At 38.9% G+C, this 13,466-nt stretch overlaps 1 protein-coding gene across 1 annotated transcript in view; it reads left to right on the plus strand.

Moving 5' to 3' along the window:
* Positions 1 to 4,265: 4,265 nt before the first annotated feature.
* Positions 4,266 to 13,466, plus strand: part of LOC139743656 (short transient receptor potential channel 4-associated protein-like) — a gene marked incomplete at its 5' end in the record, with an annotated part of 34,722 nt that continues 25,521 nt past the window's right edge. Inside the window, 2 exons of the mRNA XM_071654120.1 lie at positions 4,266 to 4,589; positions 6,677 to 6,841. Of these exons, the coding sequence (XP_071510221.1) occupies positions 4,266 to 4,589; positions 6,677 to 6,841 (489 nt within the window). The remainder of the gene's footprint in view (positions 4,590 to 6,676; positions 6,842 to 13,466) is intronic.

Consider the following 13,466-nt stretch of genomic DNA (forward strand, 5'->3'; position numbering starts at 1 on the left):
TATTTGAACACGACTAATTCCATCGATTGTTACGTCTGGTAAGCTTCCCGGTACGAATAATGTCTCTTTGAAAACGATTAAAGTGCCTAACCAATTGAGAAAAAAGAAAGGTCATTTGTACCAACGTGCCCATGAGCTAATTACGAACTGGCTTATTAGTTTAGGGGATGCTCTAAAGTGCAGATTTTGGACATCCTTTCCCCGCTTGGTCACTTCGACGCCACCTCGCTGGTCATACCTCCCCCAGTCATGAACATAAACCCACACCCTTGACTATCAGTGGCGGATCCAGGGGGAGGGCGCACCGGGCGTCCCCCCCCCCCCTTTAATTTCCAAAGCGAAAAAAAAAAAAATAATATAGCTTCAAACGGCAGTTTTTGGACAGTAAAATGTCAAAATTTTCAAGCTCGCTCGCTCCTCTCGCTCGTATTTAGTCGTAATGCCATTCTCCTGAAGTTGCTGCCAGTGACGGCAGTTGCGCCTGGTGCCCCCCCCCCCCCCTTAATTTCCAAAGCGAAAAAATATAGCTACAAACGGCAGTTTGGAGACTGTAAAATGTCAAAATTTTCAAGCTCGCTCGCTCCGTTTGCTCGCATTTAATCTTTATGCCATTCTTCTGATGTTGCTGCCAGTAGTTGCCTGCAGTTGCGCCCGGTGCCCCCCCCCCCTTTACTTCCAAAGCGAAAAAATATGGCTAAGAACGGCAGTTTTTGGACTGTAAAATGTAAAGTAGCTCGCTCTCTTCGCTCGCTCGCATTTAATCGTTATGCAATTCACCTGATGTTGCTGAAAGTAATTGCCAGCAGTTCCGCCCGGTGCCCCTCCCCCCTTAATTTCCAAAGCGAAAAGATATGGATAAGAACGGCAGTTTTTAGACTGTAAAATGTAAAATTTTCAAGCTCGCTCCTTCCGCTCGCTCGAATGTAATCATTATGCTCTCCTGATATTGCTGCCAATATTTGCCAGCAGTTGCGCCCGATGCGCCCCCTTAAATTCGATAAAGCGAAGAAATATAGCTACAAACGGCAGTTTGTTTGTTTTTTACTGTAAAATGTCCAAATTTTTAAGCTCCCTCGCTCGCTCGCTCGCATTTAATTGTACGCAATTCTCCTGATGTTGCTGCCAGTAATTGCCGGCAGTTGCACCCGATGCGCCCCCCCCCCCCCCTCCTTTATTTCCAAAGCGAAAAAATATGGCTCCAAATGGCAGTTTTTGGACTGTAAAATGTCAAAATTTTCAAGCTCGCTCTCTTCGCTCGCTCGCATTTATAAGTTGTTATGCCATTCACCTGATGTTGCTGCCAGTAATTGCCAGCAGTTGCGCCCGGTGCGCCCCCCCCCCCCTTAATTTCCAAAGCAAAAAAAAAATGTGGCTCCAAATGGCAGTTTTTGGACTGTAAAATGTCAAAATTTTCAAGCTCGCTCTCTTCGCTCGCTTGCATTTTATGCCATTCACCTGATGTTGCAGCCAGTAATCGCCAGCAGTTGCGCCCGTTGCACCCCCCCTCCTTTATTTCCAAAGCGAAAAAATATGGCTCCAAATGGCTTTTTTTTTTTTTACTGTAAAATGTCAAAATTTCCAATCTCGCTCTCTTTGCTCACTCGCATTTAATCATTATGCCATTCACCTGATGTTGGTGCCAGTAATTGCCAGCAGTTGCGCCCTGTGCGCCCCCCCCCCCCCTAATTTACAAAGCAAAAAAATATGGCTACAAACGGCAGTTTTTGGACTGTAAAATGTCAAAATTTTCAAGCTCGCTCGCTCGCTCGCTCGCATTTAATTGTTATGCCATTCTCCCGATGTTGCTGCCAGTCGCCAGCAGTTCCGCCCGTTGCGCCCCCCACCACTCCTTTATTTCCAAAGCGAAAAAATATGGCTCCAAATGGCAGTTTTTGGACTGTAAAATGTCAAAATTTTCAAGCTCGCTCTCTTCGCTCGCTCGCATTTAATTGTTATGCCATTCTCCTGATGTTGCTGCCAGTAATTGCCAGCAGTCCGCCCGTTGCGCCCCCCACCCTCCTTTATTTCCAAAGCGAAAAAATATGGCTCCAAATGGCAGTTTTTGGACTGTAAAATGTCAAAATTTTCAAGCTCGCTCTCTTCGCTCGGTTTGCATTTTATGCCATTCACCTGATGTTGCTGCCAGTAGTTGCCAGCAGTTGCGCCCGTTGCACCCCACCCCTCCTTTATTTCCAAAGCGAAAAAATATGGCTCCAAATGGCAGTTTTTGGACTGTAAAATGTCAAATTTCCAATCTCGCTCTTTTTGCTCGCTCGCATTTAATCATTATGCCATTCACCTGATGTTGCTGCCAGTATTGCCTGCAGTTGCGCCCGGTGCGCCCCCCCCCCCCCCCCCCCACTTAATTTACAAAGCAAAAAATATGGCTACAAACGGCAGTTTTTGGACTGTAAAATGTCAAAATTTCCAATTTCGCTCGCTCCGCTCGCTCGCATGTATAGTCGTTATGCCATTCTCCTGATATCGCTGCCAGTAATTTGTCGTTTCACACCGTCATTCCATAATCCATTTATAGGGGGTACAACCCCCTCCGGCACTTCCACACCCTCCCCCCACCCTTCCTCGCTCCCTCGCATACTACCCCCCCCCCCCCCCCCAAGATGAATTCCTAGCTACGCCGGTGCCGTTTCCCCGCTTGGTTTCCCTCAAAAAACAGTAAAAGTCTAGGGATTTAGAGCTTCCTATATTCCAAATATCTGTCCAAAAAATCTCGTAAACATTTAGTGTCAAAACGCACCCCCCTTGAAAAAAAGCTGGTGACGCCCCTGTCATCATGCTGTTGGTCACAATTTACCTTTGGCATACATACACATGATCTTAATGTGGTGCTATTATATATGAGCAACATCTTTGCAGGTCTGAAAACTTGAAGAGGGGTGCTTAGGTATAGATGCGAAGTGACTTGAGGTAGTCGTATTGACTTTATGATAGTAAACAGGGTATATAAACTCAAACGAATCATTATACTGTACTGTCAGTTTCCTTATAATTATGAATGAATGCATTAATTCATAAGGTGGCAAATTTCGCGCTGTGGGGATGCACAGGCCTAAAGGCACAACTATTGGGTGGTTAATTCTTGCTATTATAACGTCCTATGAATGAGCATCATTTGTAAACTGTATTATCACACTAAATACGTTTATGTACAAAATATAGGGGCTGCAATAAAATCATCGTGCAAGTTTCCCATTGTTTTGTCTGTAATATCGGCTTATATTAGGCCCTATCTTGTTGTGAATGATAATAAACAAGTCCTCGTTCAGGAACGCAAAATAGATCAAGGATTGATGTAAGGGATTTTCCTTTTGTGGGTGTGATTTATTTCGCAATGGGAAATTCCATTTCAGGGTTGGCTATTCTTAGTGTGGTAATCTCATGTAATTTACATGTAACAATACGTGTATGATCATGATCACCTGCCACAGGTTGGTGGTAAAATACTATTCATGAAACTTTTGATGTTCTTTTTCTAGTGTGGAAAGGAATGACAAGACAAGTTGGTATAGGTATTGTGAATTGAACACTGATGATTCTTACTTCCATGACAATGAAAACGTTGAAGTGTTCCAGTATTCTCCCTAAATTGTATAAAGTTGTATTATTTACTTTGGCAACGCTGACATTAGGCATATCCCGCCGATAACAGGGGGAATCCCGCTGTCGGGAATTATACTGACTGTTGAAAAGCCGCGCAATTGTAGATCTCTGAGGGAACAAAATCTATAATAGTAATATCGAAGACTGTTAACCTCTTCTTTTGAGTTTTGGCCCATGTAATGGATACCCATTTTATAGAACATTTTGTTTTGTTGCTGATTTTGTCGCAATTATCTGCTGGAGCATGTAGGCGAGTTAAAACGACTGGAATGAGTGTTATCTTCAAGACACCCTAAAAACCAAAACTAACAACAAAAACAACACCGACATTGACGCACTGCGCAGATATGAAGACACAATTATGCACATACACAGAACGTACATGGATGCATGCATGCGCTGCATGCATGCATGCAGTGTTATAGTGTGTATCAGCTCAGTACAGTTCGCTCTGACTAGCAGGATTTGACTGGTGGTACGTGTTCCTCGTAAGACTTTTCACGCCTCCTTCTGGACAAACGTACACGATTTACACAAATGACCCATAACCTTATTTAATAAACATTGTACGGCTTTCCAGTCTCCCGAGGAATTTTGATATTTTCGGAGAAAAATGGCAGAGGACGACTGTCCACCGCTGAAAGAGCGACTTCGAGCTACACGGGGAAGGACTGCAGCAGCAGCATCTACACAACAAAACAGTGCCTCCTCTTCTGGTACGACTACGTCTACGAGTAGAAGTAACGCTGCACGAACATTGCCGGGGAATTGGCGGATCGAATTCATCGAGACGTGGAAATGCGAGTGCAACAGCTTCGAAGGCGCCTTCAGACTCGTCATCAAGCAAAGATGCGGCGTCTACGCGACCTAGGAAACGGGCGAAATTGAACATTAAGCCTTCCGAGAACATCTTTATGGGCCTGAGAAATTCACAATATGGAAAACGGCCCATCAAATCAGCGACAGAGGTAGACAACAAAACTACCGACAGCGCGCGTTTGAGATTATGCATGAATACCTCCTTACATTACAGTATTCAGTAGAACATGTGAATATTGTGATGTGTCTGATGAAATTTGAGTGAGGAATTACGCAAGTTTGTGATTGATATAGTGGTAAAATAAATTGACAGGTGTGGGATAAAGAATTCTTAGACCAAGCATGATTGATGACTGCTGTGTTTTGTGTCTGTAGACTAACGTTAGTGAGTAGTGTAACAATGCATCGATGGATGAGATGATGAAAACCCAGTCATCAAATGTATGTAGGTAGGCTTGATTAAGTCTGTCAAGGTTTCCATACCATATGTAGACTCTGCTAATACCCTCCACCAAATGTGACCTACTGCGGCTTCTCATAAATGTAATGTAGGCCCACCCAGTACCCAGGCTTGGTCAGTGACACATGACACTATCACTAGTAGTGTAATGCACTTTCGTATCGCATGTGTATGTATATGGATGGATACCTCGTGTAACCTCGGTTTCTGTAAACGTACTAAAACCTGTATTATTTCACCAAAATCACTGCATTATTTTACAAACACAAATTTGAACCAAATCGATCATTGGGAAGAATTGACATCAATGTCAACCTTCAAGAAAAGGTCAAAAAGGGACTGATTCTTTTAAATGCTGAACCCTGATGAGAGAAGATGGGGACAAGGAAGTAGATACCTAACTTCTCCACTTTGGACGACATTTCAGTTTTGTATAATATTTATTTTGATATATTAGATGGAGAATTTCTTATCAATGCACAGTAATAAAAGAATCGTATGAAAACCTACAACTTTTAAATATCCAGATGCACAATTCTGAAATTCTTCTATCAAAACTTGTGAGATTCATTCATACATTTGATATGATGTCTAAACATTTATGATGTAGGCTAAATTTCATTACAAACTTTTCTCTTCCTCTGTTCATATAACCTCTTGTCTGATGATCACAAATGAGATTTTACTTGGATTTTTAGATAATTTACTAGATACTTTTATAATTTTGATTAGATTGCAAGGCAGAATCATTGGCTTTTCTATGATTCATGTGATACCTACCATTTGTGCATATACACAGTCAATGCTTTACACATTTTATTGATACAGGGATATGATAATTTAAAACCAATAAGCATTAAATGTAGGTTCTATGTGAATCATTAAAATACACAAACAGTCAAAAGTAGAATAGACCTGTGCGATAAATCCCATGGATGCCATTACATATAATGTTATAATTTTCTCTTCACAGAAATCATTGCCATGCTGTAGATATTTCCTTCACATGTGTTGCAAATGTCCTTGCTCTGTTGGTATTCTTCCTTTGTAGATAAGTAAAATCAGCTAGGTTATGGCTAGGAGTGTGTAATGTGCTGTTTATGACCCATACAGTATGCAAATACTTGTTGGGCAAGGTGCTAGTGCTCACTGCAAAGCATGTTGGTATATCAGCAGTCCCTCAATTTGTATGGTTCACTAAATGAGTGCTAATAGATCATTGGCAAGATGTGAAAGTTCATGTGCTCATTACCACACATCTATTGCCAACACTCTCTTGGCTTGTTGCCTGAGCACTGTGTTAGGACAGGTTCTCTTGTTGGAGGTGCAATGTAGCATGCTTTAGTACAAGCTGATACCGTATATCAATGTGGAGTGTATTGTATCATTGTCAGTTGGTAGTATTTTAGGTTCATTTGAAATTCTGATTTTAATGGTAATACAGGTGAAACTACTTCATGCAGTTTTAGAGTACTGCATGACTTGAGTATCCTGACACATGCATAAATGGGGTAGGTGTATGATTATTGTGCAGACAATGTATATACTAGTACCCACTGTCAAAATGACCATTGAAATTTTTATACGAGGGGAAAAAAAAACTGACACCAGTACAATAGACAATATTATGATGACAAAGTACATGAAGGCTTTGAAATGGAATGATATGGGCGTGTCCTGAAGTAAAGAGTGTCATGGTAGTTATCTTTTATAGAAATTTGTTAGAATCATAGGCAATTGTACTTGAATGTTCGCTGTCTGCTTCTCCTATCACAGCTTCCGATGGAAGTCCTGATGAGCACAGAGAGCAGACTTGGCCTGCAGCTCCAGGCACCTTCCAACATCCCAATCATTGCGGCAGAGCTGGCTGATGCCTCCAAGCACCTACTGGTCCCCTCCCCAGAGCTGTCACACTACTACAACTGTCTCAAGTTACTCAAGGTACTGTATGCAATGTATGAGTCTGACCACCATCTTCAATCCATTCAGGATTTACCATCCTAAAATCCTGTAGACATTGTATGTTACCGGTACCAACATTGTGTCCATGGGACTCGGAGATTTAACACACAATCTACTGTACATTCAAAGACCTCTCTCCATTGTATGCAGTTATACGACTGTAAAACATATTTTGGTGGCATAAAATTTTTGCGAATTGGAGCCGATGGCCTTTTTCACGGCATGAAAAGTGCTTCTGGCATTCAATGCATAATGTGTAGAAAAGAACGTTCATGCTCATTTCAATTTCACAAATCTTGGCTCGCAAAATTTGTGAAATTAAAATGCACATGAACATTCCTTGTTTTGCAGTATAAGCTGTTCTGATGCACGTCTTGAAGGGGGGGGGGGGGGATCAAAGCAAGATTATTGAGCAGAGGGCAAAGATGAGGTATGAGTTTTCTTCATTTTGTCTCCCTCTGTACTAGTGAAATTTGTAAGATTGTAACTGAGCCCTGAGCTACATTTTGACAAACATGTCTGAAAAAAAGAACCAGCAGGAATCGAACCTGTCTACCTTCTGGGCAGCAACAATACCACGAGGCTATCCCTGGTTTGCCGGAAGTGTCATGATGAACTTGGAACAAATACCCAAGGTCCGAAATTCCGATATTGAAGAAAACTCATACATGTTGTACAATGTACATGTACCTCGGAGAGAGAGATATATAGGGTATTTAGCAGTGGTGAACACCAGGAATTTACCACCAGTTCACTTTCCCAACACTTTTTAACAGTATCCAGAGTAAGCTTTAGCCGGTACTTATGTGCATGCCAACAATATCCTTTTTGTAACAAATTGCAGCATCATTGCACAAAGTTTTAAAGCAAATCTATCGAAAACAATGAATTTTAGGATGTAGGTAGCATTTAATTTATAAAATTTACAAATTGTAAATATATTGTGCAATAGACTACATTAAATGCAGTAAGTAGGCAGTGCTATACAATTATGCTACATTTTTATATGCTGATTGAGAAAGCAAAGCTCTCAAGCAGATAACATTTGGAAGTGGAATATTTTGTACATTGTGTATAAGTGTTCTTGCAGCACCAAGCAAAATTGATCAAGTTGATGAATTTTTCAAAGCACTAAAAATAGCTTAAATTTATCAGGAACTGCACAGCTTGTACAGATTTGCTTCTTTGTTGCTTGATATGTTCCAGTGCCGTGTCATTTCATCAGCTGAGAATGATAAGGGCATTAAGTTGCCACTAAAACCATAGTGTTCAAGGCACCTTAACGCCTCTCTTATTCTCAGCCGACTAACTTTAAAGGGGGGAAATTATTACTTTGTGTGGGTGTGGGATGTGGGCTATACGTATTAACTTTTAATATTCATTAGATGTTGAGCATAAATAGTTTATTATGGAAAAAATGCATTGTCTTTTATTATCTTCAAGATATCAGTGCTTTTTATTTGAAAGATTACAATCAGATGCTATTTTTAGATTTCAATCCTTGAAGGCTGTTTAAGGTGAACGATATTAGCCAGTGTTGCTACAAGACTACCATTATATCATACCTGAAGGACCTAATGCTGGTAAAGATAGAAATTTGCTTTTGCTATTTAGTTAGTATTTCATATTTTATGTATCATTTTATTGAATATCTGTTTAATTTATACAACTTCATAGCAGTGCTATACTAAAGGGGATACTGCATATTTCATATATTAATGAGTCTAATTTTTCATTACGGGTAATTGGGACTTCCCCAACAATTTTGCAAGTGGTTAAATTTACCATCATGGAGTACAGTAATGAATGGAGAATGTGATCATCGCATTCATGTCGGGATCAGAGTCAATATTTTTGCATGTTGTTAATTTAAAAAAAGAAATAGCCCCCGACTCACGAAATTAGGGAAAATAGAAACCTTGCAAAATATATGGCATATACAGTACCTTCTTTTTTATGGAATGCAGTGGGTATGCTGAGAGGACAATTTCTTTTCATTGGTTGTGTCTGACAGCACAGGCATGATACATTGACAAAATATGGACAGATTTCGACCCTCTCTATTTTAGTGTTTTCCCAACTAAATTCTAATGTTAATTCAGTATTTGTTTTCAAAAAGTTATTGGCTGAAATTCATGAAAGTGTGTTGTCTCCAGAGTGGTAGATAAAAATGTTATGCATTGAACATGCTCAGAAGAAAGATGTAGACTTGGCAGTTATTTTGCTTTTATTTGTATTTAATATGAATTATTCTCAGCAACGCAATGAAATATGTTTTCTGAATGTCTGTTTTTTGACATGTTTTAGCATGTTTGTGCAATTTTCAGTTTCAAATGATTTGTATAAGATTTTCATCTTTATTATCATCGATATATTTTACCCCTTTTTAAAAATAAGCATGAGTACAGTTTTTGATTTGCAGAGGGTGGCAGCCCTGAAGATGACAGAGAAAATGTGTAAAGTATACAGAAGATCTGAATAAAGAAGAGAATTATGGAGTCAAAGTAACACAACCACATAACCATAAATGCAGGCATTGATCTACTTACTTTAAGAAAAATGTAAGCTCTATGTATCTTACAATTGTAAATTAGAATGTTATAAGAATCCCACTACCCTAGACTGTGGGATGGGAATGAAATCTTTTTTTTTTCTTTCTATAAAAGCAAGAACAAAAGGGTCTAGACTTTGTAATCACCTGTACACTACAGTTGGCATTCAGGCCACTTTTTTCCCTATCTATTTCAACTAATGAGTCACTGTGAAACTATTCTTGTTGTAAATATTGTTGAAGGTCTTAGGTTGTGGGAGCCATAACACCCATTGTTTGCGATGAGATGTGTAGATATTGTGTAGTAAAAGTGAAGATGGAGGTGTTCAACGCTGTATGTCAGAAAGGTTTGCAAAATTAATGACATCCTGAAATACAAGGGCTGCAGAAGGTCTTAAGTATTTTAGGCACATCATTCAAGTGACTATGGTTCAGTGTTTCCAGTAGATTATAATGATAAATGACAGTTGATCATGAAGCATTGTGTACAGAACCTCGTGAAGGGGGATAATGACGGTTACAACACGACATGGACATGAAATATTAAGGGGTAATTATGAAGAGATTTGAATACCATCAATGAGAGGTTAAAATGTATCACAAGACTGGGCCAAGAAGCTTTTGATCTTTATGATATGATTTGACTTTAAGGTAAAGCCATTTGACCAGATGATAGTCTTTTTTAAACAGGATACAAAGTACAAGGTCTTGTGAATACACCTGTATGTACATGAAATGTATTTTTGTTAATGATTTATATGTTTTTTCTTTTCAACAACCCACAGTGTACTAGTGAACATCTGTGGTATATTTATGAATATGATGCTCGTATTGTATAGAGCCTTTGTCGTTAGTGCATGAGCAAGATAATGATTTAGCATGTAAGGGGTAAGGTTGTTTATTAAATATTATTACTTGTATGAAAGTAGAGAGCATGTCAGAGATAGAGGTAAATATTTACCATTTGTGTGCATTCAAATCTTGCTCTTATGCTGGTATTGGTTCATATGCATAGTTGGCTCCTTGTCAGGGACTACTGTGAAAGTACCAGGCAGAAATTTTCGCATGAGTAATTTTTCACAATCTAAAATTATATTACATGTACATGAGAAGCAAAACTATTCACATACCTTTATTTTTGCACTAGTTTCATGAAATGCCAGATAATTTCCTCTTTTACAGTATAGATTTGTATTCATTTTATTGAGTAGGTATTTATGTATACTGGAATATGATCACACATTGGTATGTCCATGTATACAAACTTGAAAGTATGGTTCTCTTCAATATTGAACATGATTTAATACTCAGTGAGGTGGGTAGAAAGCTGCATCAATAGATAAAGACCTCCAGTTGGGATTAATTTTGGGGATTCTACATGCCCATTTTCATTTTGAAGAAGCATTTTGTTGATATCATTCGTGCATAGGGTACCTTATAAATAAAGTGTATTTCCCATGTACACTGTGAGCCTAGGCTTACTGTTCACTCAACGCCAAATTTGCAATGTATACATTTCACAAGACTGTTGTACAGTGTGTATGAGTTGTGTATAATTGGTGTAGACACATTAAAACCATAATACACTGTAAGTTCATATAATACAACTGCACATGTAACAGTAGTAGAGAATAATTTTATTATTCACAAAACACATGATTTCTGAAACACTTGTTACAGGTTGGTAATCTGTCAGTGCCTGTATTGTCAATCTTTGATTCTGTATGATATGATATTTTTAATCTTTGATACTATGCACTTTGTACCCATGACCATAATGCATACAAGTGGGTTCATGCAGTTTGGTGTACGATGCTATGAACATCACACTCTGCATTTACACATACACACAGAAATATATTGAGGCCCATCCGTGCGATTATATACTCGCATACGTTTTGAACCTATCCATAAGCAATGTTTCGATTCCCACCCAAGGTAGACACTATGATTACATATCCACTGATCCTCATGTGAGACCAAGTCAGATTCGAGTATCGAGTTAATAAGTGTTGACATGCTGCTGTACAGTGAGTGAGTCATATTAATGTGTTTAGCTGTATGTGTCATGCAATGTACTTGTGATATTGCTACAGTATCAGTGCATTCATTGTGAAGTTTCTGTTTGAAGGCTAAGTCAGTCTCTTGTACAGTATGACACTGCCGTGCAAGGTGGATTGTATACCAGTACTCTGATCAAGCTTTTTGTGAAAATTGAATGCAGTGATTAAATGTCTTCAGTGCATTTTATATTTTAGTGCAGGCTTCTTTATATTATTTGAGAACCCCCAAGGGATTTACAAATTTTCCTTTAAATTTCTATTCATATCATACATGTAGAAATAATCTTTTTGAAAAGGTAATGTTTTCTCGGTGAATAAGGGATTCGTGGAAAATTACAACTTTCATTAAATTGTTAAAGGGTGTACATTGGTAACCTACTAAGTATCTGTTTTTTGCCACCTTTAGAGTATCTTGTTATCAGTACAAGTTATTTTTCTTGTTTTCTGTGCGGGCTTGTCGACTAAAGTTAGTCCTGATCCAAGGTGATAAACACTTTGCCACAAATTTACAGTTTAAGTCTCTATAATATTCATCTTGTACTAGTATTTGTGTTGGGTGTTCAAATATACAATGTAATTGTAGTACATGTACTACAAAACGAATGTTTGCGTGCATTTTGATTTTGCAATTTTCGTGAGAGCCAAGATTCGCGAAATTAAAATGCATGCGAAAGTTCTTGTCTACACTATATACATTGAATGTTAGAGGCAACTCGCAAAAATTTTGTGCCGTGAAAATATCTTGTTTTACAATACCTTTCTAAGACTCTTCCACAAAAGGTGTCAGAGGCTTTACTTTTTAAATTTCACACAATATCCTCAAGTGGGAAAGAATGGTAATAGATTTTCATGCCTAGCTACAGTATCATTACAAATCTCCAGCAACTTACCGTATATTGTGTGAGAGCCTTTTACTTGATTATCAATTTGAAATTTGTATCGTGTGTACATACAACAGACGTCCCAACCATCCTGAATTTGGAAAGAATCTGAATTTCAACCATTCCCAGCCCTTGTTTCCATAAGAGTTTCCAATTTTTCTGGATAATTTTACTACACTCTCCTGTTAGAACTGCTCTTTCTATCCTACTTTTGAGCCAAATTATCCCTATATTTCTGTCAGAAAGGTTGGAATGTCTCATACAGTGTAGGTAATAACCTCCTCTCTCTCTCTTTTTTTTTTTTTTTTACCTTACTGGTGTATTTCCGTAGCAAGGACAGGACACTACTGTAGCACTGAGCAAACACAAAGGACATCCCTGCAAACTCATGGCAATACAAATGGCAGTGTAAAACTAACAACAACAGCACTAAAGCTGGCAAAGCCTACATGGATTCAAGGAATTTTGAATGAGGAAAACACCTTGTTGGGAGTTCCACAGGAAATGTGTAAAGAAGTGGAAATGGAAGTCTCGTAGGAATAACTGTAGAAGTGGAAACTTTCATAGTGATATATTTTTCCCTGCTCTGCCAATTTTAATAAACTTTGCTTTGATATATTGCAAGCATGGGTATTTCTGTACATATTTTGATATTTCCACTGATTACTTGCCTTTTGATTTTCATGTTAGGTCAGTACAGTGAAATTTGTAAAAGTTTCCACTCCAAGTTTCCACACCACAAACCATTTCCCATTTACATAATTTGGGAGAAGAGGACTTGCTGGTCGATGTGCTGCATGTTTTAACCCTAAAAAGGCCGGGGGGGGGGGGGGGGGGGGGGGGGGGGTTGAATCACCCCCCCCCCTTGACATTTTTCGCGACTACTCCGCCGCGCGAAATTTATTGACCGCGCCGTTTGCTGACTTTTAACTTCACGCGCATCTTTTGACACCATTTTCACGAAAATCGCGCATACCGTGACGACGCTGCATAACGTTTTATACATGCCTGTCAGGCCAAAAATGGCTCTAAAACGTGATTTTGTGTCTAAAGTCTATGCAAATGGAGTTTTCTCTTCTTACTCATAAAGATATGATTATTTTCACTTT

The sequence above is a fragment of the Diadema antillarum genome, unplaced genomic scaffold (genome assembly GCF_040938485.1).
Source record: "Diadema antillarum isolate AM-2024a unplaced genomic scaffold, OU_Dant_1.0 seq00001100_RagTag, whole genome shotgun sequence".
In the NCBI taxonomy this organism is placed as follows: domain Eukaryota; kingdom Metazoa; phylum Echinodermata; class Echinoidea; order Diadematoida; family Diadematidae; genus Diadema; species Diadema antillarum.